We start from the raw sequence: 27,281 nt of genomic DNA, 5'->3' as shown, positions 1-27,281 counted from the left end.
AGCTTCTTATGTTGTTAGTGTCAGAGCAAATGAATATATCTCTCATATTGCATTATGTGCAGATTATCATGTCTCTGGAGGAGGACGCTGCGGGTCAGAAGATGCAGTTGGCATATCGGCTTCAGCAGGTCGCCGCCCTGGTGGAGAATAAAGTCACTGACCTTTAGACTTTGACCTTTTACCGTGTTGTCTAAACTCATCGATAATCACATCTGAGAGAAATCAGATCAGTGCTTCGTGATTGATCGGCTGATGTAATGCTACCACTACGTCAAAAAAAGTTTATGTTTATACATAAACTTGCTGTATATTCTTAACAAAAGGGAACAGGAAATGAAGTAATGATCGCTATCTTTCGATAAATCCTTAATGGGATTTTTATTGGAGAATGATTGCTTTTCAGACTGAGACTCTGACCTACTCACAGGAGTGTGTGTGTGTGTGTGTGTGTGTGTGTGTGTGTGTGTGTGTGTGTGTGTGTGTGTGTGTGTGTGTGTGTGTGTGTGTGTGTGTGTGTGTGTGTGTGTGTGTGTGTGTGTGTGTGTGTGTGTGTGTGTGTGTGTGTGTGTGTGTGTGTGTGTGTGTGTGTGTGTGTGTGTGTGTGTGTGTGTGTGTGTGTGTGTGTGTGTGTGTGTGTGTGTGTGTGTGTGTGTGTGTGTGTGTGTGTGTGTGTGTGTGTGTGTGTGTGTGTGTGTGTGTGTGTGTGTGTGTTTACCTATTACAAATTCTCTGACCCGAGTCTATTTTAATGGCACTACTGAAGCAGCTCTCACATGTTTTGACATGCGAAGACACATTTTATATAGTTTTTACCTCCATTCAAGTGATCAGATCTACTGTCTGGAGTTTCATAAACTGTTTCAACAAAAACCCATCACGTTCAACCATTACAATCATGTCAGCGCTGTGGACAAGTCCCACATGTACTTCTACTGTAGAGTATTAGAAATGTTCTGCTCCTCCACTATCAAATCCGAAACTCAAAAGACTGTCCCCCTTGGCCGTGTTGTATTAACCTTTTATACTAACTCAAATTTCTACATTAGTATTGCAGATCAAAACGAGTATTAAGCTTTTACAGGGACCGTAGAGTAAGTCTATGCACACAAGTGCCAGAACATGTTATAATAAGAGCACAATATTTGTGTGTGTGTTTTATGTTTGCATGCAAAAGAAAGACTAACGGTCACAGTTTTCAAGTTTTCTGCTGTTGTTATGATCTCAAATCTAGAATTTCTCACACAGGGATACAAAATTGTTAAACGTGCTCATCTGAATTCTGACTTGTAGCACACCAGCCTGGTTAACTTCAGTTGATCATAACGTTAATGCACCTTCACGCACAAGATTTGTGATAGATCCCTGTAAAATATGCGTCCAGGCTACATTTCACTCTCAAATCTAAAAAAAAAACAATTAAGAAATTATATTTTGCACAAAATATTTTTACACTTGAACTAATATATCATTATAATTTTTTTTCTTTTTGCATTGTATCGTAATTATTGTAAAAGTGTCATAATTCACAAACACGTAATGGTTCTGAAAAAGGGCTTGATGTTTTTTGTTTTTTTTAATCAAAATAAAATTTCGGTATCACTTTACAATAAGGTCTGATTTGTTAATGTATTAATGAACATGAACTAACAATGAGCAATACATTTAGTAATCTTTCTTAATGTTAATCAAAATACAGACATTCATTGTTCATGTTAGTTCACAGTGCATTAACTAAAGTTAACAACAACTTTTGATTTTAATAATTATGAAATTAATATCAACTAAGATTAATAAATGCTGTAGAAGTATTGTTCATTCTTAGTTCTTGTTAACTAAAGTAGTTGACATGTTAAATAATGAAACCTTATTGTAAAGTATTACCAAAATGTCTTAATAATTTGGTTTGATTTAAGCATGAAATAAGACCTTGGAGTGTGTGTGAGACTCACCCACACTAACACATGGCAGTGTTTTCCTAATGCTTTGAGTTTAACAGCACGAGAGAGCACAATTCTCAAAGATTCAGTCTCATGCGTGGAAAGTGAAGTGCAGCTGGAAGTTTCTTGAGAGATATTGAAACAAAACTGGGACGTTTTGGGTTGAGAAGTGGAGAAAAACATCTTTATTCGCTTGGTCCCGGTGATTTGAAAAGCAGCAGTCGGCTTGAGAGTTGTGTACATCAGACACTGAATAGAAACTAACTTATTATATTGTAAATAATGCTTATTTATACATGAGCGCCAAATGTGCCTTCTTTGTTACTTTTTATAATGTCTACCAAGTATACATGCTTGACATTACTTGCCAAATGGAGAAGAAGAAGATGAGCCGTGGCACAGCTGTTGCCGGTTGTAAAGACCACACGAAGCAGAGTCTCAGGATTCTCAATGGATTCAGTACAAACACTCATAACCTAATTCATTTCTAGTTTGCCCTACCAGCTCATTTCCTGGACTGATCTGTGTTCACCGTGATGATGATGCTGTAAATTGCATTATTTTTTTTGTGCATCTGTTCTTTTTAGCTTCTTCTAATTTGTTTTTGCCTGAAGCACTTTGTGTTTACATTTTGGCTCATCCATAATGTCTTTTTTTATTTTGTAGTTTGAACATGAAGCTGATGTCATGTGCTTCAACACGGTCCCTTTTGTGTATAAAACTGAAAATAATGGATTTAATGCTATCTAGACATCTCAAATGTATTTTTGAAGGCTTCCCTGTTCCTGCATTTATTTATGTGATTTTGAGCTATTAGGCTTCATCATAATAATGTATGCACAGGGTTGGGTTTTAAAAATGGGAAACGTATTAGTTTTCTCATTCTGTGTGTTTATTATCCTGTTGTTGAATGTGTTTGGCCTCTTGGTGTATTTTTCTGATTATTATAGGCTGATGCATGCTTGAGATTTGATTGGATTTTCTGATTGGGGTGCTTTTTGAGAGGTTCACTTGATGGACTGCGTTATGAGTGTGCATGGCTCTCATAAAAAGTGTGTGTGTGTGTGTGTGTGTGCGCGCGCATGAGAGTTTGCAAGTAATTGTAGCGCTTCGTACATGATGTTGAGGTTTTTTAGTAAATCTCCTGTTATGTACACTTTTCTCTGAGAGAATCCAGCAAAATCTTTTTGTACAGTCTTGCGATTTACTGTTTTTGCCAATTGCGTGGATTACAGCTTTGTATCTTTGCAGACAAACAATTCAGACCGTTGTTTAGAGAATTGTTGGTGTATATGGAGCCCTTGCCCGGCACCGAGTTTTACACAACTTTTATACAAGGGTTCAAAAAAATAATAATATATGGTAATTTTCTAATGAAGTTGGGGTTAAAAGAGAACTTAAACCCAGTCTAAAGACTTTCTCTTTTGTATTTGTATTGTGTATAGTTTGCTAACAATTGTGTATATGTGCCTGTACATATTGTGAAGAGGACATGTTCTTCTTTTTTTTCTTTCTTTTTTTTTTACTTGGACAGAGTTACTCTCTCCAATCAGGAGAAATTGGGAGCCGAAATGTTAAAATGAGAGTGAAATGGAAATTTGTATCTGGGGAAAAAAAAATAAAGCTATAATTTTAACAGTGAAGACGTGTTTACTGGTTTGAATTTTGTATATGTGTTGACATCCAAACAAGAGTCTTGAGGTAGGTGCTAAAAACGTATGTTTTGAATTCAGACATACTACTTTTATCACATACTTTTTTTTTTTTTTTTTTTTTTTTTTTTTGCCTAATAGGGAAGTATGTGGTTTTTGGATGCACCCAATAATACTAAAAACTCAAATTCTGAACCATTTTCATGAAAATTATGTAACACTTTAGGTACCATTAGTTAATCCGTTAACTAATAAGTAACAATGCGCATGTGTTTGTTATGGTATGAATCTTTGTTAATGTTAGTTAATAAAACATTAACTAACATGTTCATTGTTAGTTCATGTTTGCTTAGATACATTAAATAATATTAACAGATATAACCTTTGATTTTATAAATGCATCAGTAAATGTTGAAATTAACGTTAACTGAGATTAATAGATGCTGTAGAAGTATTGTTTATAGTTAACAAATGGAACCTTATTGTAAAGAGTTACCGAAAACTGTCATATAGTTTATCTTTTACCTTACCAACCCTGCTATAGTCAACATCCTAGTCTCAACCTACAAAAAAATAGAGACTATTGTATGCTTCCTGAGGAGCCTGACATACAGTAGGCCTATTGGCAGAAATAACAACAAATATATATATATATATATTTCATGAAAAAATTATGATATAATTGCTTGCTTCAGATAAAAAAACAACAGCACGAGAATTTACGTGCAATTTGTTTATTTTTTCTCTCTCACTAATTTAGAAAAAGAAAAGGCTTTAATGTTTGAGGTGGAACATTTATTTTTTGGGATTCAGAAATTAAAGTAGCCAAATATTAATTACTAAGTTAAAATTGTATCAAAATTTTATTTGGTATTATTTATTCTATGTAGGCTAATATATCTATTCACAGGGCTGTGCATGAGCTGCTGTCAATACAGCGCTGTGCCCCAGTGCGCATGCGCAGAACCAACTGAAGCGAATGTGCGTTCCGTGAGGTGACAGCTGTCCCGATGATATCGATGAACGGTGAGAGTGTTTTTAATGAAAAACAGCCTAACAGACGTAAACATACTAATGTCTGTGGATGTATTATGTGTTTTGAGTATAAATGCAACAATGTCTGCTTGTCGGAGGGTTAAAATGACGCTTGTTTTGGTGACTAGAGCCCGTGTTAGCGGTAAGGCTAAGCGCGAGCACGTTTAGAGGATCTAATGTTTGGATTTTCACAGATTTTTCTTTTCGTATGAATTATTCGGTGGGTTATTGATAAATGCATGGGATTAGTTAAATCATATAGCCTGTTGACGTTGTAATATCCTCGATATGATTATGCATGTTGCTGGATTGCCCTCCATTAGTTACTCATACATAGTGAATTGGGGGTGGGGGTGCCTATAACAGCGTGTCTAATATGTATTCTGTTATATGATATTCTCTCTGATGCATGGCAGTATTCAGCAGTGATAACAGCCTTCCCCAGAACAGCCACGGCAAAAAGCAGAAGAAGAAAAACAAGAAGCACCGCAAAGCAGCAGCAGTGGAGATCTCTAGTTTGGAGCTGGGGTGAGTGTGTGTCTAACTGGGCAGAATCCAGATCTGGGCTTCTGCTCTGTGAGATGCTGCTAAAAATATATAGGAGGGTGGCCATGGGAGTCACTTCTCCAGATAAGCATATTGACTCATGGCCCTCCCTCCCAGTCCATGCACGTGGAACCTATTTTAACACATCCCTGAAAAAAAAAAAAAATCTGAACAATACACATCATGGATAAGAATCACAGATCATGACTAAAAAAACTAAAACGGTCAAATAAGTACAATTACAAACTATTAAAGGGTTAGTTCGCTCAAAAATGATCCCATAATTTACTAACCCTCAAGCAATCCTAGGTGTATATGACTTTCTTCTTTCAGCCAAACACAATCGTGGTTATGTTAAAAACTATCCTGTCACCAGAGTCTGTGAAAAGGGTCCATGGCAGTGCCGCGATACAGGTTTTCGGAAGTAGGCCAGAATAGCGAGAAGATATGTAGAGCAGATGTGCATGTGCTTCTCCTACATAAATATCACGTGCTCTTAGTATCGGATTCTAAGAAGACATTATATTTACACCATCAGCTTTCATTACTGTTTATGCCAGTAACACAGACAGAAAATGTCATGCTTTTAATGTTGCACTGAAATATCATTAATATCAAACGATGTACTGTTGTTATACTTATTCTATTTTGACAGAATGTCATTGTGTATAATGTTCATGTCGGCCATTATAATAGCCACATTGCTCTCTAGATATCATCATTGGAAAAAACCCATATTGGTTGACCACTGTTGCTAACCCCTTTAGAAGTACTTGTTGGCTGTTTAATAAAAGCTAGATAGACTAAGACACAGTGTGGCTTTATATTAAGATGGTGCATTGATGTTTTGAAGCGCACAGATGGTCGAAGAATACGTTTTTTCGAGTGAGATCATAAGCCCCAGATATGAAAGTCACCGCTAGAGATTGCTTATGAAAAGTAGTAGCTGTTGATGTATTTTTTATGAAGTAGTCATCAGTGATGCTTGATTATAAATAGTAACATTCTGCGCCTTTAAACATGGCTGTGTTTGGCATAGACAACAAAGAAGTGACGTAATGTAGAAGAATGTACTTTCACACAGGATGCCAACCACCCGAATCCCGATGTTGTATTAAAACACCTCTTCTTCTCTTTTTTTATTGCTCTTCAGACCCCAGATCCCCTCCTCCGATGAACTGTGCCACATCCTCACCATCCACAGATCCGCCACCCCTCCAGAGTCGCCTCCGACGCCTCCGTTAAACCTTTCCCAGAGTCCCCCTGACCTCCAGCCTCCGGCCCCCCTCCCTCACTCCATTCCCATCACAGTGGTTTCCTCACCCAGCGTCCTCTCGTCTCCAGACACACCTTCCACTCCCATTACACCTTCGCTGGGCCTACCTTCAGTTCTCTCCACGACTCCTCCCACTCAACAGGACCCGTCCAATCAGCTGACCCCACCACAAGCTCTGAGCCCTCCCCCTCCAGACTTTTCCCCGCCCCCAGCAGAATTACTCGGGTCAGATGACGAGGAGCAGGAGAATCCGTCAGATTACTGTAAAGGTAGGATTATCATCAGAAATCTGTTTTAAATTGATATTTTCTGCATAACCTGTTTTAAAGATACTTATTGATCCTATATATAAAGTTGTTCAACATAAAGAGATGGGCGATATCACCAAAATCTAACAACATGGATATAAGTCTCAGAAATATATATCTCATCACAATTAGTTTGTGGGGAAAAAAAAATTAAAATATTAAATCCTATGATAATGTCTGTTTTTAATAATCCAGTGAATTGAGTACTTTCCAAATGAAAAGCACTTTTTTATTTGGGACATTGACGCAAACCAAAAAAGGATACTCCTAACATAAAATACATCTGGTGTCAGTGCAAAAAAGGGTTATTTTAGTATCATTTATATACTATTATAGGTTTCATTCAAATTTTTATTTAGTTTCAATTTTAGTTAAAAAAAATGTGGTCATTTTTTTATATATAAATTTTATTTTTATTTCAGTTTTAGTTTTGATTTATTTCCAGTTAATAATTTATTACAGTTAGTTGCTAAGGCAACATTTAATTTTTTCGTTTTAAGTTTTTCATCTAATATTTATATTTATTTTATTTCTAAATTAAATATCTAGTAAAACACGCTAGTAAAAATGCTACGTTAGCGCCAACCAACACAGTGAACATTTTGTTTTCTCCAACAACAACTTATCAAATTAGCTCGGTTAATTAATTACCTGAAGATGTTGATGTCGACGCCTCACTGATGAACATATTCGGTTTTGATGAAAAAAAAAGTATGAATTAGAACCCAGAACCTCTGAAAGTTACCAATAGACCATTAAAGTACACAAGCAAAATGTGTGGGTCTATGCATTTATTCACGTGAAAATTCTCAACGCTAACAATGTATATTCGTATATCTCATTAAACAACAAACTTAACCCAATGTAATATTGAAATTGATTTCTGCACATCGTAATGTTATTTTTCTCAGAAAATGTTATTGTATACTTATACTACAGGGCCGTTGAATGCTTGAATCTGATTGGTTGACGAACGTTCTGAGGTGTGCAATTATTTTCAGGGAACCGCACGGCTAAAGTAGTTCCAGGCAGGTCTTGACCTCATTACAGTTCCATATCACTCCGCGTAGTCAACTGTAATAACGGAAAATAGGATACAATTCAATTCATAACAAGAAAAACCCAGCCCCATGCGCTTGATCTGCAATTTTCAATGTCTAACTTCACAATCAATGAAAACATGCAGTTTAATTTTAATAAATAAAGTATACAGTCCTATACATAATCAATAGAAAATTAAACTGAATATTTAAATAAATTGATAGTCCTGTTGCACCGGTTTTCGTAATTATTGAAGATAATATAACAAATAAAAAATTATTGATAGGCCTATACTTGTTAAAAGGTCTTTGTGTTTCATTTATTAGTCTAGTCTACTGTCTCTAATAGAAAAAAAGAATGAACGAATTAATTAAAACGAATTGAATTAATAAATAAATAATAATATTGACGCACATGCTTCTCTCTAAGGCCGGTTATGAATGTAATTTGATACTTATGACTGATCATGCACGCGTTTTCAGCGCGTTCAGTCTGTGTTCACAGCGGTGTTTAAAATCTGCTGCATTCACAGTAAGAGAATGTTTCTAGTCGTTAAGTGTGTCCAGCATTACTCTGCTATCAGCGGCTCAAACCTCCGTTACTAACTCTAAAATGACGTTTTGGAATTAGCAACGGAGCATGCGTTTAGATGCGCAAGGAATTAGTCCTACATACAAGAGCGTTTTAATGACAAAATTTTTACAAACGTCTTGAAATACATCATCTGAACAATATTTCGAGGTGTGGTAACTGTAGTATAAGCGGAATAATTGACTCCAGGCCGTTGAATTATTATAAAAATAATGCACACCCGAGGTGGTAATGCGGTCACGACGCGAAGCGGAGTGGCCGTTACACCTCGGGTGTGCATTATTTTTATAATAATTCAACGGCCTGTCGTCAATTATTCCTTACATATATTGTACATGTATGATTTAGCATTCTATTAGCAACCCCACCCACACCACAACCACTTTTTAAACTAAAGTTACGCCACTGAACGGTCTGGTGGTTGTTGTTGTTACACTTTACATCAGTTAATTCAAATGTCCACTTATCTTTAATATTTGGCACTTCTTTATGATAGAAATGCTAGTGTCAACTTAATTTCTTGAACAAGAACATGCAAACTCAGAGCTAGGGTTTAAACTTTTAATTTGAAATCACAATAGACAACAAATCACTCCGAAACCTGCAGTGCATATATTTATTTAAATGAATCGCAGCATTTGTGATTTCTCAATAACTCTATGAAATGGTTTGATCATATCGTGCAGCGGCTGCAGCCTTAGAAACCGGTCTAATAATGCGGTCCATTGATTCTCGTCCGTGGAATGCGCCACTTCTGATATTTTGCTGGTTAAACGACATGGGTCAATTGCAATTTTTAAATCGAGAACTCAAATTTAATCGAGAAATTATGACAGCCGTAGTATCTTGTAACGAATGTCACTTCAGTTCTACTTTCTGAGTATGAGACAGAATAAGCATTGTAGGTTTTGCCACAAACTCAACTCCTTCATGCTAATATCGCGAGACCGAGAAATATCATCATGTTACACCCTTACCCTAACACCCCTAAGTTTTAGTTATCAATAATATCCCTGGTGCAAAACAGCTTCACTTTATGAAACAAGTCTTATAACAGTAACAACTAATACTACCAACATCTCTGATTTCTGGTTGAATGAGTTACATTCAAAGCTGTTGTAAAATATATGCTATACATGTTGTTATTATTACAGCAGTAATGAATGATAATGACTGGTTGAATGAATGCTATGTAACAATTTTCAGGAGGATATTATCCAGTGAAGATTGGAGACTTATTTAATGGCAGATATCACGTGGTCAGGAAACTGGGATGGGGTCATTTCTCCACTGTATGGATGTGCTGGGATCTACAGTGAGTATTTTACATGCTGGGATCTACACGAATCCTAATCCCTGAGATTAAACTGCTGGAACTAGGTGCGCAATCTCTAAATATTGAGATGTAAGCCGATGTCAGATTATGGATAGTCAGCCAGATAGTCATGTATGGATAGCCAGCCGCACATGCTGTTTGACCGTCTGTGTGAATTCAACAATATATGACATTTGTCTGTGTAGACGGAAACGGTTTGTGGCACTGAAAGTGGTTAAAAGTGCCCAGCACTACACTGAGACTGCACTCGATGAGATTAAACTACTGAAATGTGTAAGTCTGAGAATTGAATACATTAACCATTTTAATTTCATTTAAAAAACAAAGATGAATATATATTCTGACAGAGTTTCTCCTCAGGTGCGAGACAGCGACCCCACAGACACCAAACGAGAGCGGGTAGTACAGCTCATCGATGACTTCAAAATCTCCGGTGTCAATGGTGTTCGTATCCTTTACTGCCTGTCACGTGATCAACATGCATGGTTTTTGTGTTTGTCTTATTGTGTTTGTTTTTATAATCTTTTCTCATAATATAATAAGTTGCGCCCTCTTGACTTTCAAGCCTATACTATTTTATATTGGCCTATTTCTTTTTCTAGGACCCAATAAAACAAATTTCATTATTATTATTATTATTTTTTTACAAATTCCATTTCATTTCAATTCTGTGTTTTCTGTTACATTTTTCTGGATTCTGTTTTAATGGATTCATTAAATTTTAATCATAAAACATGTCTAATCATGTTAATTAATAAAACCTTAATAATTTAACCTTTTTAAAATGTAATCAAATGAAAATATAACAATTCCTACACAACAGAAAACTGTTTTTTTAATTCTCTGATGGTCTTAATTTGTGCAGACACTCGTGATCTTTGGGGTCTCCAGGGATAATTTTACATGGTTTAGTGTAACATTTTTGCCCATATTTTTGAAAATGTAGTTTTAAAAGTAAAAAATCATAATTTTTCATCAACAGAAATGTGGGTCTTTTATAAAGTGAATTTTTACATAAAAAGCTGTTTTTGTATAAAAACCTATTAATTTTAATTTATTTATATAAATTTAAAATATATCATAAATCGTCCAAAAACTGCACAAATGTAGAGTAAAAACATTAATAAACAGAGTAAAATTACATTTGTAAAAAAAAAATTATTATTCTGTTACAAAATTACTTATTGCCTGGGGTCTCCAGGGACCCCGAAGACCACGAATGTCACTATTTTTGTCACGCAAACATAAAACCAGATATCATTACAATTTAAATATTTTTTTGTAGATCTAGAAAGGGTTAAGAGCCGTACAACGTTTCATGCCATTTGGAAAAAGCTCATTAAAAAAAAAATCAGTAAAGGTAATTTGCGGGTTAAAAAGACCTCAAAGACCATCAGAGGGTTAAATAGCAAGTATCTTGTGGTTTAATAATCACAGACTCTGTCCTTGACTCCTTGTGCTCTCAGATGTGTGTATGGTACTAGAGGTGCTCGGTCACCAGCTGTTGAAATGGATCATCAAATCGAACTACATGGGTCTGCCTCTGATCTGTGTGAAGAGCATTCTTCGACAGGTGGGTCGGTTTTCCGGTCATAAAAATGTCAAAAAGAAACAACAGTTTCTCGGGCTTGTTTTTACCAGCATACGGTATACACATTGCAGCTCCATCAAACCCCTGGGAAGGGTTCAGATGATTAGGGATGCTAACGATTAATTGATGATTGATTAATTGTCGATAATAATTTAACCGATATATCAATGGTCAATTAAGCAAGGACATCATTGGAGTGCGTGGTTTTGAGGTGCGTGCTTCTCATGGTTTAAAACTTGCATCAGATAAATAAGGAAAAAAAAGTGAGCACGCCGTCATTACCTATTCTAAATGTATTAGTACCTTCAAGCAATGCAATGGATTAGGTAGGCTAGCCATTTATTTCAAAACAATATTAACCAGGGGTCCAAAAAACCCTCCAAACAAGTGATTTTACGGAACATAAGAGCTACTACTTGTGTAAACGCCACAATAAAAGTACATAGAATAAACAAGTAGTAAGAAACTGGTTGAAGAGTGCCGATCTTCCAGCGTTGTTTCAGATGTGTACCATGTGGCACATGGTAAATCAAGACCTGTCAAACTGAGCAATCTCACCAATCCAAGCGCGCTCCAGCTGTAAAACAGTGTCCGATTGGTTTCTACACATCTTCCCTACCCACTATACCCACCCACCACACCCCAGATCCAGTTTCCACTGGTTGAACTTTCAAATGACTTTAGAAAACACTGCGTCGTGATTGCGAAACGAATCCCGGAAGTCCTATAGCTTTAACCAACCAACGTGTCAACTTATGTTGTGATTGGGCTCGTTCGAGACCACCAGCTCTAAATAAACATATGCAATCTAATATGGTTTACTAATGTTTTGCGAAGATACAAAGCAAAACATGGTGCAAAAGCATAATTTGTAAACTATATACTCATGTGTTGGCGTCTATTTTTCCACACAAATACTTGGTATAGTTGGTTCTCTAACTGAAACAAATATGCTTGTTGTATTCTGCTAGTAGAGACATTTTCAACAAAATATGTACTTTATATGTATTATATGTACCAGTACTATGATTTTACAGATCACATTTTTCATGTTGAAGCAGTTAATTTTTCACACTATAAAAATAGAGCACTACAGCTAATTTAAAAGTGTTGGTCATATTCCCTATATTTACTGTAAAGCCAATCTTTCAAGCTTTAACAACACCTATTTTGAGTTGGTTAAATGGTTAAGTAATATTTAATAGGTTAACGATTAATTGATCATTAATTTAAACAGCGATTGATTATGGGAATTTATGTAAATTTACATCCCTAATTCAGACGCGTCTTATTTCTCTCCTCCAGGTTCTCGAGGGCTTGGATTACTTACACACAAAATGCAAGATCATCCATACAGACATAAAGCCTGAGAACATCTTGCTGGACGTGAATGAGGTGTACGTGAGACGGTTGGCGGCAGAGGCCACGATATGGCAGAAGGCTGGAGCTCCGCCCCCCTCCGGCTCTTCTGGTACAGTTCTTTGTTTTCAAGTGTAACTCGCATCAGGCTCACCTGAGACTCACCTTAGTATCACGTGAGATTTGTACCCTTCAGACACATGTAATGCTTGCATAATAAATGCATTTACAATATAATAGAAACATTTTACATTATATTCTAGGGTTGTCATGGTACCAACATTTCAGTAGTCTGTACCAATACCAGTAAAATTTTGCGGTTCTCGATACCAATTTCGGTATCAGAGCAAACTGTTGAGCTTCTAGTTTTTGAATTCAATAATTTTGTCTCGTTATCTCTGTCAATCATCACAGTTTCCGATTCAATCACATATTTAAATTCATTTGTCAATCCAGAAACGTTGCAGTGTATTTAGAGGCATAACAAAAACTAAAATTTTATTCAAATTTTGAATTGGTATATTAATCCGAAAGCAAGAGAAGAGCCTCCCTTTTTAACCACTTAAGCTGTCATACAATGAAGCTCTTATTTACACGTTTACATCTTGTTTACACTGTGTTGGTTATAATTAAAGGTTATAATGAAAACCTTGTACCTCAGCGGTGCTAAGCAGAATCTGACTAACTTTCTGACTAGCACCTCTGATAGGTCATTGTGTTCTTGTGCTTTACTGGGATTGGCTACAATGCTCAACCTTGTAAAAACACACTATAAACCTTTGGCTCTCAGAGAGCGCTCAAACAAGCAGTTTTTTTTGTTGTTGTACCGACGGGTACCAGTAGTACTGTTATGATTGACAACCCTATAATATTCATATAATGTGACGAACAGCATACAATGCTGTAAACCAGGGATACTCAAAGTTCAGCCTATGGGCCACTATAATCAAAATGTCTACACTGTAAACGCGTTTTAGTTTTGTCTCACTACACTTCTGACTTCCAGTATGACCACAGATCATTGTAATGCAGTGTATTTTGTTGCTTGCAGTGTAGATGTGGTGTAAAACATGCATTTGGTAGCCTAATCAGTTTTGAAAATCAATGAATTCTTCATTTTTAGATTAGTGTGACCAGACTGAATTCTTCTTCGTCTTCTTGTGTTTCCAAACTGCTGAATCCGATTCAATCTTTCAGAACTTTAAATGTGAACTTTACATGTGAAGTATTCACAAGTGAAGTAAACAGCTCCAAAGTTAATTTATGAATTTGATAAAGTCAGCATAAAATTCACAATATTTTTTTTAAATTCATGTTACTGATCATATTGTGAACAATTCATCCATGCGTTTGATTTTTTTTTTTTTTTTTTATATATATATATATTTTTTTGGACCTTGTAATTTTTAATAGAAATGCCATAACTCGATCTTCCAGTGAAAATGACAGACTTCTCTTTGGTGACGTCTTCAGACTTCTTCAATCATTTAGTCTGCACAGAACCCTCCAATTTCTTACAATCAAATGCAAGCTTGTTTTGAAATTTGCATGCATTTTGGAGTACAATGGCCACATCTAACACAAACCAACACACCAAGTCCCTATTCTTCTTTCTTTTTCAATAATCCGTTTCACTATGTACGACACAATACACAGTGCTTCTATTCATTTCATCACAACTTTAATGTATTCATGCATAAATAAGATTTACAGTTTTTAATTCTTTGACATTGGATATTGTGCTGGAAATGCCTTTCAAAGACTGACCAGCATTTATTACTCTTTTGATTAAAAATACGAGGCTGGCTGGCGTAACACACAGCTCTGTGGGTTATACTTCTGTCTATACCAAATGGATATCAAGAATTGCCTGGTTATTTATTCACTGACCCCTGGTCATCCAGCATTTTCTAAAAGTGTCCCTTGAGCGATATCTAATTTGAGTATCCCTGGCATAAACTATAACAACACAATGTGATGATCTCGACCTAATGATCAGTTGTACTTCAATTTTTCAAATTGAAAACAAAACCCAACTTGTAGATAATGAAGTTTGTTTTTAGTTTCATTACTTATTTTATCGATTTGTTTTTGCAGTCCTACTTACAGCCTTACTATAGCAGTGACGGCCAATCCTTTTTGCACAGATTTGCCTTCCTGTGAATTTTAGCTCAAGCTCACAGTTCTTTCCTCCTCAACAATTGAGTCCAGGTCATAGATTAGGGGTTATTTTCCGAATGATTTTAATGAAGTAAAGTTACAAAGGTAAGAAAGCCAGTAAGAAAGTCACTTGGTTGTGTTTTTAACTTTGACTCGACTAGAAATGTGCCGATGAAAATTCGTCATTTCTCCTCTGCTTCTGTGGTGAATATGCCAATCATTTCTCATTTCTTCTCTGTCGTCTGTTTGGTTTCTAACTGGTGTCCTATCTTTTCTTTCTCTGTTTTCTTTTTATTTTAAATTATTATAATTATTATCATTGTGGTTTTCTGTCCCTTCCCTCTTTCCTCTTCTGTTCTGACGGCAGTTAGCACGGCCCCAAGGGAAAAACAGGTACGTTCAGAGTTGTGCCTGCTGAAATACAGAGAGGATGTAGTTTGTCCTGGTGAAAAAGACACATGACTGTTAAAATCTGCCTGCTGTAACCCTAACCCACCCCTGCCTCTGTAGATACACGGGCATGAACCACTGGGCAAGAGGCACATCTCCATGTCCGGGGGCAGATCCACTGATCTGGGCAAAGAGAATGCAAGCTACGCTCAAAATATGCTTTCATTTTGGCCGATAACTGATCTTAAGCACGTTTTATAAACACGTAAACACCTAGTCTATGTTTAAATGCTCAGTGCATGAAGAAAACATTTCTTCTGTGTTCACCCAGTCAGTGGATTTGGTCTGGACGCTCTGTGTCGCCCCACAGATGTGTTGATTTCGCACCGTTAACTCCTCACTAACATTATTAGAGGTATTTTGCATGCTGGATCATTAAACCAGCTAGCCATGTTCCTTCATCTGATCACTCTGCATTTCGGTTCATTTTCTTCTTTAGAAGAAAAGTTAAAAGTGACTCTTTTAAAAGTGAGAAAAGAGCAGTGCTGTAAGCTGTTCTCAGAAAGGAGCATTATCTTTTCTCACGTCATGACAGTCAGACAGAGATCCGGTGCGTTCCCGCTCCCTGTATCCTGCTTCTCTTATTTCAGCCACCACCTCTGCATGGCTGAGAGTGATTTCACGAATTACTGTCACATTTTCCTCTCTTCTGAATATAAATGAGATGAATGGCAAAAAGCAAGACTGTCTCTGCCACTGAGATGAGGAAAGAAATATTGAAAAGAAAAAAAGATATCTCCAAATTATCCGCTTGGAAGGGTGTAATATCAGGGCTGCCAACTTTTGAGTTCAGCTAGGAGTGAGAATGGGGGGGTGTTGACACACATTTCTGTACACAAATTTCACGATTCAATTCACGAGCTTGTGATTCAATTATCGATTAATTTGGGTATATACATGGATATATAGTACATGTTATTTTTTTCTCAAGAAATTGATTTAAAAACATAAAACATAAACATAATTGATTTGTATACAGTTGCTATAATAGTAAAATCAATATGTGTAATATAGTGCATACGTATTTTCTTTCTAACTATAGTTTAATGTTATGTGACATTATTTACACGCTTTTTTCCGCTGTTGAAACACTGATTGCGATTACATGAGACGTTTCCGTAAGGATTGGTTCTTTCAACATACCCTCTGATGTTCATTCATGTTTATTTTGTACTGTAACTTGTAGTAAAGCGGAAGAGATGATTGGTTCACGTGCGCTCCCGTTTGGCTTGAACTGAGGCTACATCGATGTCACGCTTTTTAAAGAGTGCCAAAACCGTATTTATTGTTTGAATTTAATAATAAAACATATTTTAAAGCTGAGGTCTTGTTATCAAAAGTAACCTGCGCTGTCTAGTCTGTCTGCACGTGTCTTCTTTGCGGAGCGATGCTTTTTTCACTGCATGAGAATATGCATGTGTGGCGTGAGAACAGTGTCATGTCAGTCTCGCGCTGAATGCAAGAGTTGAGAGTTGGCAGCCCTGGTTATATTCTTGGAATAGACCGACCTGGATATTGAGTTTTATGTTGTATGTTAGTGCCCAATATGCCAAATTGGCTTTTAATTATTTTATTTCTAGTTTTATCATACATTTAATAACAATATTAATAATATATCAATGATAGGATCAAATGTAATGTCAAATAAAAAATAATCAAATACATTTTTATTATGTATTTTTATCTTTGTTTTGTTCTGTTTTAAATGTTAGGCTACAGATTTTGTACTTGGATGAATGTTTCTTTAAAAAGTTTGAAAAGAGTAATTGTATGATATAATTATGAGAAACAAGAAAATGAAATAATTATTATTATTTTTATGCATTTATTATTCATTCATTATTATTATGATTTTTCTGATTGTTAGGCTGCAGATTTCTTACTTGAATGAAAAGTTTCCTTTAAGTTTAAAAAGAGTAATTATCCATCCAGAATTCTTTCTAGCTAAACTGCTTTATATTTTCAATATTATGGCATATTTTGATTTACTTAGTCCTTGTGATTCCATCTGTACATCACCTTCTTTTAAATATTTTCCCCTGTAAATGTTTTGAGATGTTGTAACAATGGCTAATTAATATCATAATTGATTTAAAAGGTTTATAACTTTTGAACGATTGTATCCTCTGTTTTCTTCACACCGACATATCCATATCAGACATATCGCATGCACCTCACTGACCCCTTTATATTACATTGACCCAATTAATTTGATATAACCAGAGTGTAAGGTCGGAAATACAGTTGAGTATCTCTGATAAATATATATCTGCACCGACAGCAGGAAGTGTGATTTTATAAGTAGCAGCAGTAGTTATACAGACAGCGCCAGACACGGAGGTTCATCAGGTCAGTTCAGTTAGACTGGGCTTAGTAGAGCAGACGTGTCACTGCTCAACCAGACAACAGTCCTGCCATCCCAAAATAGCCCCAGAGCTGGAAATGGCGCAGCCGTGTCAGATATCTACTTTATGCTGCGTCAGAGTAAGCTTCGAGTACAGGCAAAATTGAGTGAACCCTGGACATCATGTTGTGAAAATGATGATTTAATGCAGAAGGTTTGGCTTCTGTAACGAAGTAAAATAACCCTTGCATTTCATTTCTGACACACGTGCCTAATGTTGGCGACCCATGAAGCAACTTATTTCAAGAACAATCCCCCAGGAGTAACTTGAGTTTAAGTATTTAGGTCAAGGACACTTTTTTTTTTGTCGATTTTGAACCAGCAACCTTCTGGTTGTCACATCCCGTTCGTATGAAAACATATTAACCAAGTGTGTGAGGTTAGTTTGTTCTTGCAAAACATAACAATCATAATTTCACAGGTTGATCAGCTAACATCAGATATCATGCTTGTTTTAGAAGGTATTTTTTAATTTAGTTTTTTTTTTTTACATTATTATTCTGCAATTTAAAACAAAAAAATTTTTTTTGCATATGTGTTTGTCTGTGTCTAGATGGGTAAATTATCAAAGAATAAGAAGAAGAAGTTGAAGAGGAAAGCCAAACGGCAGCAGCGTCTGTTGGACGAGAGGCTTTTGGACCTGCAGAAGATGGAGGAGCTGGATGGGGTTTTGCCACAGGAGGCTTCTGGGAACACACGAGCGCTCTGGAGGCTCAGCGAGGACGGAGAGGACGATGACAATGACAGACACGCACAAAGTGAGATACATTTATGTCTGTATGTAGCATGAACAAGTGGAGAATTTAACTTTACTTGCGAATGAATGATCCTTTTGAACCATTATGTTTTAATGATTATTTTGAACATATGCAAAAGTTGTTGATTCGCATGATTGAAGGAGTGCTTTTTGAGCTGAGGGACTATAAATAGTCATTTTTAATATATTATTATTATTTCAAAAAATGAGACGTAAAATACTTTCTGTGAACGATTGAAAGATTATGCACAATATGGAGAAAAAGTTTGTGTGGTAAACATTAACAAGATTAATGTGTAAAATCAATTACATTTATTTTTTACTATATTTCAAGCCAGAAATTAATGACACATCCATTATGCACATCTCTTGTTGTTCCTGGGTAAAAATAAAAAAAAAAAAATCACTCCAACGTTTCAAAGCTAACAACAAATCTTTTACTCGAGTGACAAAACGTGTTTGCATTTCTGTAAACAGTGTTATCCAACATTAATGGCCATCAAATGGAAATCTAATTAATGCACTGACTTAATGAACCATTTGCCAATGCAAGATGACATCTACATCAAGATGATTTTTTAAGAGAATCAGCTTCTCCTTTTTTACATAAATCACATGCACATATAATCTGTCCTCAGATTCATTTATCTCCAGTAAAATATCAATTGGAAAAATAGGACTTCTGAGAAAAAAAAAAAAGGTTAAATCAAAATGTACATGTTGCTTGTTCAGAAACTGTTTAGTTTTGTGATTTGCTCAGCAAAAATAAAATATTAATTAGAGCTGTTTTTTGTTAGTACAATATCTATATCTCAATAAAATATTTTTTCAAATCCTTATCGACTACTGGATTGTTGGACCAATTACGTGAAAATACATGGAATTTCTCATTGGTTCAGATTTTCTAAACTTGATGTTTGGGATGAGGGTAAAATATAACCATGCTTGCAGACATTTTGCACTTTACAGCTCATTGTGTTTGTTCTTAAGGTTACTGAAGAGGTAAATGATCTTCAGGTTTTACATATGCGTTGGTCTATGTAGATATACGCTACACGTACCCACGTGCACTTATCTAAAGTAACATTAAATTAAAACAGAGGTAAGACACACACAGATTTAGGTTGGTCGAGCAAGATTTCAACAGAAATTCACTTTTTGTCTTTGCAAACCAAGTACACCAAATATTATTCGTCACTAATCAGACGCAGACTTGCGGTAACATACGTTTAATTTACTTGGGAAAACAATTTCAGAGTCAGTCAGAATAAAATCAAATGTTACAATTTATTATGTCAGGTAAATGTATCATGCCAATTTCATAATCAGTTTAAAGATAATAAATACAAAACATCAAATGCTCTGGATTAAAGAGAAAAGATGCAAACAAAATACATGATGCCGAGTGTCTTGCCCACACTCCGCATCACGGGCTAATTTGAGCTTAATCGCCCTGAGCCTTGTGTTGCATTTCTTTATATAGACAGAAACTTCTTTCACAGAAACATTTGCTAACTGTGAATTTGCATTCAGAGGAAACACACCTTTTGAGAGCAGAATGCCATTTGCCTGGAAGACACGCCTCCTCTGTGTGCAAGTTATCTCTAAACTCTTAAGAACTTTATTACCTTTTGGTTTACTTCTTTGGGAACGAGACATGTGTACCAGTCGCACTGAGACCTTTCAAATGATACCAAACATGTATAATACTGTATGATAATTATTCACATTAAACCATATATCTGCCACACAAAATAACAAATACAAAATAGCTAGATCTAAATCCAGAGGATCATTTATATCATCGTTGTATTATCGCCCCAAAACCCTAAAACTGCTCTGTTAAAGCAATTCTAGACATGACAGCCTGGCTTCCTGTAAATGGTCACACTTTAGATTAGGGTCCAAATCTCACTATTAACTAACTATTGTATTAACTACGACTTTTTCCTCAATAAACTACTAATCACTGCTTATTAATAGTTAGTAAGCTAGTTAAGTTTAGATATTGAGTAGGATTAAGAATGTAGAAAATGGTCATGCAGAATCATTAATAAGTACTAATAAACAGCCAATATAGTAATATGCATGCTAGGGTTAGGGTTAGGGTTAAGCAACTAGTTAATAGTGAGAATTGGACCCTAAATGAAAGTGTCACCGGAAAAATGTGTATTGTAAAAATCGCTATTCAAATATATTTGACTTGACTCCGTCCTTTTCCTCTTGATGTCTTTTCCTCGCAGTGAACGGTAACGGGCACTCCTTCACAGGAGCTCTGCCTAAACACAGTCCTGAATCGGGCTCGTCGTGGCTGGAGGAGGGTTGTAACGGCTTCGGACCCCTGCGCTTCTCCAGCCCTGGATCGGGCCTGTCCGGGATGTCCAGCTCCATCCTGTCAGCTACCTCTGAGTCGGCTCTGTCCACACTGTCCGGATACTCCACTGAGCGCTCGCTGCTCTCTCCCAACTGTACGTACTCTGCTTTGAGCTCGTGGAAAAATACCAATAAAGTGCAACAGTTCATTTTCTCTATAGGAAAATTGATTTTAAACAATAACTTATAAGCCTTTAAAGACCGCTCTACTGTGAGCTATGAGGTTGTTCACTGCTGTTTGCTTCTGTTAAAGCTGTAAGAAAAAGGTATGAGGACTGTGAAGATATCGATGAAGTGACAAAGTACATTAAGATTCCAGACATCCTAAACTCAATTTGACATTTGGTTTAGAGTGGGAACCCTGAGCCATGAAACACACCCACCAGATACAAGGTGAAAATCACAACAATTCCGAACTTCGATTCGAAGCGACAATCTGACTAAAGGTACAAGACCGTGTACTTGGCTTTAATGAGGGATAGAATTACAATCCCATTAAGCATTGCAAATATATAAAACATTTGATTTAAAGAGATTTATTATGTACATATAGAAGCAATAAATTTGTATGGTCATTTCAAAATATGCATATGCACACAAATATTTAAGTCGTTTGAGAGCGTAGGGACACTGACATCATTTGCAGTGCTTCTTGGGAGTGGACGGGCGCTAAAGTGTGCTATTTGCTTGTGTATATTCTCTGATTGGTGGAGATTTCTTTGCAAACTTTTGGGTAGTGTAATGTTTCATCAGGATTCCTACTGTTGAACATGATTATTTAAAAATGAAGTTGAATGAATGCGACTGATGGCTTCACCAAAAGCATATAGCATCGATTAACAACCTTGTAGCTCACAGTAGGTCTGTCTTCAAAGGCTTAAGTTATCGTATTAACTCGTCTATGAAGAAAACGAATGGGATTTTTACTTCTGTTGCACTCTAAAGGCCTTTGATCTTGAATTAAACATCAGATATGTTCTGTTTGACTGTAATTATGTTGCTGAGTTTTCACATCAGTGGTTTTTCCCACCAGCATACTCCGCTGCTGATTTCTTAGTGAATCCTCTGGAACCTCAGAACGCAGATAAAATACACATCAAGATTGCAGACCTAGGCAATGCATGCTGGGTGGTGAGTACTGTTGATCCCATTCAAAAGGTGGATCACGTCAGGTACTGGTGATGCATGATGGTTACTGATGTCCTCTCCTCCATATCAGCACAAGCACTTTACCGAGGACATCCAGACGCGCCAGTACAGAGCTCTGGAGGTGCTGATCGGAGCCGAATACGGACCCCCTGCTGACATATGGAGCACTGCGTGTATGGTACGAACTCATTCAGTGCTATCACGGTTATTATTGTTAACCAAAACTAAAACCATCAGATAAACCCTTTCATTACTTGAAATAAAATAAACATTAACTGAAGCAATCCACCATCAAATTAACAAAAGAAAGGTCTCATAAAGATCATCCCCTTCACAATGTTTTCCCGCCGATGTCCTCAGCAAAGTCACCTTTATTTATATAGCGCTTTGTGAAGCTGCTTTGAAATAATCTGTATTTTATAGTGATAACAGGAAAATAATGATTCAATGATGCAAACTGCTGTAAAGCAGCTCTAAAAAGACAATCATAAGCAGTCATTGGTCAGCTGAAATCAGTCTCGATTCTTTTTGGTTCAATAACTGTAAAGTACATAAATTATGAGATGAGTTCGATTCAGTTATAAAGTAGCTCTGCAGAAAGCAGTGATGTTATTATCCAGCTAAATAACTTGAGTTCTCATCCAATAGTGTCAGTGCAGGTAAATCCGTAAGGACAAAATGAAGTCAGTTCTTGTGTTCGACTGTTTAAAAGAGGGGAGATATTTAGGCTGTGTTATATTATTAGCTATGTTATAAGCATGTTTTGTATAACACTGATGCTAATCAGCATTGATCCAACATCCACTTTTCCACAGTCACACAGAACACAGTCTGAGAAGTGATGAGTCAGGATAGTTGACTAGTTTATTATATTTGAACAGGGGTATTTTTTTGAAAGGGAGTGATCGGAGACCCCTCTGCTGTGAGGCTGTCACTATAAGCTTTCTTTGAGAAGTTGCTTCCCCTTCAAAACACCAGCCTAATTATACAGGGCTTCCTGAAGACCAGAGAGGGCATAAAATAATATTTCAAAACTTAACCAATGGTTTAAAAAAACGTTTAAAATAAAAAGTCATCCGTTATTTTGAGAATTCATAAATTGACAAATTAACTTGAGATGCCCGTTTTCTCCCTATTGAAGAGAAAATGAACCTTTGAACATACATCAATTTGTACCTCTAAAGAGGTCATGTGAGAGAGCAGTAACATCATGTGTCTCAACAGGCGTTTGAGTTGGCGACTGGAGACTACCTGTTTGAGCCTCACTCAGGAGAGGACTACACGCGAGATGAAGGTCAGTTGTCTTGGTCTTCCTCAGTTTTTTTTTTTTTTTTTTTCTAGTTTCAGATTTGTCATTGGCATGATCAAATTTTAATATGTATTATATTACTTATCAGTAACTGTAGGTCAGTAGTTTTGACCAGTATTGATGCACGATGAGTAATAAATTGCCTCCTAAAATAATTAAATTATGCCTAGATCATTTTTTTAATTTCTCATTTCTCATTTCCAATACTTTTTTGCTTTGCATCAATCTCAGAGCTGTTTGGCTGGGTTTATGAATATAAACACGAGCGTTCAAGATTAAATAATCATAGAATCCTGACAAAAACTGTATCACAGCTTTACACAAAAACATTAAGCAGCACAACAGTTTTCAGTGTTGCTGCTAATAATCAGAAATGTTTCTTAAGCAGCAAATCAGCATATTAGAATGATTCTGAAGGATCATGTGACACTGAAGACTGGAGTAATGATGCTGAAAATTCAGCTTTGCGGCACAAAATTTTATTTATTCCTAAAATATATTCAAATAAGAAAACTTATTTTAAATTGTAAACATGTATATTACTGTTTTATGAAATAAATGCAGCCTTGATGAGCAGAAGAGACTTCTTTCAAAACCATTAAAAAATCATATTGACCACAATGTGTAAAAAAATGTAAAGAGAAAAACATGTCTATTTTTATATATATTCAAGTTTTATTTTAATAATAGTAAACGTTTTAGAGTTTTAATTTTTTTTATTTTTAGATGTCAATATAGTTTTTATAAATTGTTGTTTTTGTTAGTTATTTTATTACATCGAGTTAAACTACATGAAAATGAGAAATGCTGCCTTGGCAAGTTTTTAACTTTCATTTTATTTCAAGTAAAGAAAATGTGTGTTTTTTATGGTTTTGGTTTTAGTTAACTATAATAACCGTGAAAAATATAAGTATCTATATTAGTACTATCTATAAAAAATATGTTCTGTATAATCCCTATGGAGATGATTATTGGAAAACAAAACAAAACAAACACTAGAAATATAGAACTAAGTCCACTTAAAAACTGGGCAGTCGAATATAACCATACACTAATATATGCGTTCCTAATATACACACACAATAGAGATATTAGTTTGCTTTTTATATATGATAACCAGTATAAAATGTGTTTGTGTGATTTTCAGATCATATAGCTCACGTCATTGAGCTGTTGGGCTCCATTCCTCCTCACTGCGCCCTCTCAGGCAGATACTCCAGAGAATACTTCAACCGGAGAGGTGACTAACACTAGTCTATGTCCTTCAGAGAATGATAAATCTGCCTGTTTAAATGACTCGAAGTACACAGGAGAATATCAGGGTGAATCTGAAGAAGGTTTGCATGAAGAACATGAAGATGAGATTCAGCCAATCACAGGACATCATGATGAGATGCTGCTCCATTAGCTCAGTGCTTAATCTGAAAGGGTTTTCTTCAGACATGTGCTGAACGCTCAGGATATTAATAGCTCAGAACATCCTTGCTGAAGATCAGCCCGTTTCAAAGTTCTCTCCGCTCGCTTTCTAAACCACAGAAATGTGAACGAGAGCCTCTCGTGTCTCAAAGCTCCAGCAACTGCTGTCAGAGAGTTGGATTAGTGTATCAGTCAATCCTCCACTGCTGTAGATAGGAAAAATCCCACCTGATCATCGCCATCTCTCACTAGACCCGAGATCAAAATGCTTCAGTGATGTTTGAATTGTCGTGGTCCGTCATTTGTTTGGATTCATCCCAGTGACACTTGATTCTTTTAGCGGAACGACTCGATTTGCTCGCTGATCCATTGTGACTTTCTGCAACCAGTTGGTGTCTATTTGAGCATTAGCGAATGATTAACCAGATTTGGTCAGATGACTACAGTAGAGATGTAGAGTAAATCACCTTTTGAAAGTAACTTGACAATTCAAAAATTGTATCAATTACGCCATTACACCAGTAGGTGGCGACAAGTGACTGTTAAAAAATTTGATTTGTCATTGAATCATTCGTTCAATAGATTTGTTCAAGAACTCTGATTCATCCAGTAGTAAACCCAGTAGTCTTTATGAACGAGTCATTGAATATTTCATTAACTTTATTTTTTATTATTTCAAATTAATTCAATATTTTTTAATAGACTGCAGCAATTAACATTTTTTTAAATAACATCAATTTGTTTAGTTTGATGTCTGTTCAGAAATTTTAAACAAAAAAAAAATCGTGATTCTCAATTTATTCACAATCTTGGATCTCTACTTAATTCACATGTTTTCTTCACACACTGCTGAACTACTTTTGCACTTTCATAGAAAACAGGCCACCTTGACATTTGCATGTTGCGTCCTTGAATGTGCTAGCCTGGGAAAACCCAGACCACTTCCGGCAAATTTAGATTTGCTCTGCAAGTGGGTCTGGCAAAGAGCCCATTGAAACCTATTTCCAATCCGTCGAAATCGCGGCACCAATCAGAAACGTTGGGGCGGGCTTTAAACGATGACGACAGAGCAGAGATGGTAACGCAGATTTTGTACATTACAGAGATGGATGCCGCCGTGGAACATCACAACATCACTCGTTCGAATCAGCTATCGCGTCTGTTTCAAGCGATTTAAAATTGTCATTTTCGTTAACACAAACAGAGAATTGCTGAGAGTCTCGAGATGTTTCTTCGTCGCTCTGCATACGTCATGTCATTCATCGCTCTGATTGGTTTTAGATCTATCCGACGTCCGTTGGTGACGCCCCTGTGGAAATGAATTGTCTATGGAGCTTTGCCAGACCCTTACTCAGTTACAACTGAGAGTGGTCTGGGTTTTCCCAGGCTATGAATGTGCATGATAATGTTTTGACCGAGCGTGTGTGTGTGTGTGTGTGTGTGTGTGTAGGTGAGCTGCGGCACATCTCGAACCTGAAGCCGTGGGCACTGTTCGAGGTGCTATTGGAGAAGTACGAATGGCCACTGGATCAAGCGGCCCAGTTCAGCGACTTCCTGCTCACGATGCTGGAGTTCCTCCCAGAGAAGCGCGCCACAGCTTCAGAGTGTCTACAGCACCCCTGGCTCAACTCATAACGCTCGCTGCTGTCCCTATAAAACACAGTCTTTCACTGATCACCTGGTGCACACATCCCTCTTTCACAGTGTAAACAAACTGGAGATACAGTATCCTGAGCACAGACTTAGCTAGAACCTCAAACCTATGTTTTTTATATCTATTTAAAGAAGCTTTGATCTCTGAACATGATGGAGATATGTCTGTAGTCTCTCGAGTTTTCATTGTACTGTCATTTAATTGTGTAGAAGGGTCACATATTTATGTTAAAATAGTGCCTTGACATGCCATCTGCAAAAACAAAAAAAAAGATACGAAAAAAAGCCCCTCACCTTTTTATATTTGTCTGCGAATGTGTGAGGAATGCTTGATTGTGAACATACAGAACACTATGAATACTTGACTAAATTCAATAAAGACTTGAGATCTTAAACCCTGTGTGCTGAAGAATAAAGTATCACTTAGAATCATGGATGTAATAAGTAATTTTTAAATAATTATACTTGTCACCATAACACTAGCACATTTAAACATTGTATATAATAATCAGACATGGAAAAACAATTAGATTTTTTTCACGATTTTGAAGTATTTTATCTTACATTGATTACAAAAATGTATCAGAATGTGTATAAAATGTAAAAAAAAAAAATGAAATACTACATAGGTGACCCTGGATCACAAAACCAGTCACATGGGTAATTTTTTTTAAATTGAGATTTATACATCAGCTGAGAGCTAAATTAATAAGTTTTCCATTGATGTATGGTTTGTTAGGATTTGATAATATGGCAGAGATACATTTTTCAAATGTGAAAATCTGAGGATGCAAAAAAATCTAAACATTGAGAAAATCACCTATAAGGTTGTCCATATCTGTTGGCGATTGTGCTGCATTCACTCACAAAAATTATTTTTTAAATATTTATGGTAGGTATGAAATTTACAAAATATATTCATGGAACATGATCTCTAC

At 36.2% G+C, this 27,281-nt stretch overlaps 2 protein-coding genes across 5 annotated transcripts in view; both read left to right on the top strand.

Annotated features, from left to right (window-relative positions):
* The window catches only part of plxnb3 (plexin B3), a 73,073-nt gene extending 69,493 nt beyond the window's left edge, over positions 1-3,580 (top strand). For all 4 annotated transcript variants that reach the window (XM_079638805.1, XM_079638807.1, XM_079638804.1 and 1 more), the window contains exon 35: positions 63-3,580. In XM_079638805.1, coding sequence (XP_079494931.1) covers positions 63-167 — 105 coding nt within the window. In that variant the 3' untranslated portion in view covers positions 168-3,580. The remainder of the gene's footprint in view (positions 1-62) is intronic.
* Positions 3,581-4,514: 934 nt separating this feature from the next.
* On the top strand, positions 4,515-26,774 carry srpk3 (SRSF protein kinase 3). Its single transcript, XM_079637779.1, has 16 exons — positions 4,515-4,615; positions 5,041-5,152; positions 6,324-6,715; positions 9,593-9,701; positions 9,908-9,995; positions 10,083-10,170; positions 11,189-11,295; positions 12,619-12,784; positions 15,200-15,225; positions 18,240-18,444; positions 20,687-20,911; positions 21,850-21,947; positions 22,036-22,143; positions 23,190-23,259; positions 24,422-24,514; positions 26,141-26,774. The coding sequence occupies exons 1-16, from the start codon at positions 4,600-4,602 to the stop codon at positions 26,323-26,325; spliced, it is 2,088 nt and encodes a 695-aa protein (XP_079493905.1). The 5' UTR covers positions 4,515-4,599; the 3' UTR covers positions 26,326-26,774.
* The last annotated feature ends 507 nt before the right edge of the window (positions 26,775-27,281 follow it).

The sequence above is a fragment of the Phoxinus phoxinus genome (assembly GCF_949152265.1).
Source record: "Phoxinus phoxinus genome assembly, chromosome: 15".
NCBI classification, from domain to species: Eukaryota; Metazoa; Chordata; class Actinopteri; order Cypriniformes; family Leuciscidae; genus Phoxinus; species Phoxinus phoxinus.
The sequence above is the reverse complement of the archived record's forward strand: the minus strand, read 5'-3'. Positions and strand labels throughout refer to the sequence as shown.

What these genes read in the sequence shown, in the direction of transcription:
- srpk3 (XM_079637779.1), top strand. An exon ending in TGGATGTGCTGGGATCTACA is followed by an intron (nt 9,702 to 9,907) that starts GTGAGTATTTTA and finishes TTGTCTGTGTAG; the next exon opens with ACGGAAACGGTTTGTGGCAC. An exon ending in AGAATACTTCAACCGGAGAG is followed by an intron (nt 24,515 to 26,140) that starts GTGACTAACACT and finishes GTGTGTGTGTAG; the next exon opens with GTGAGCTGCGGCACATCTCG.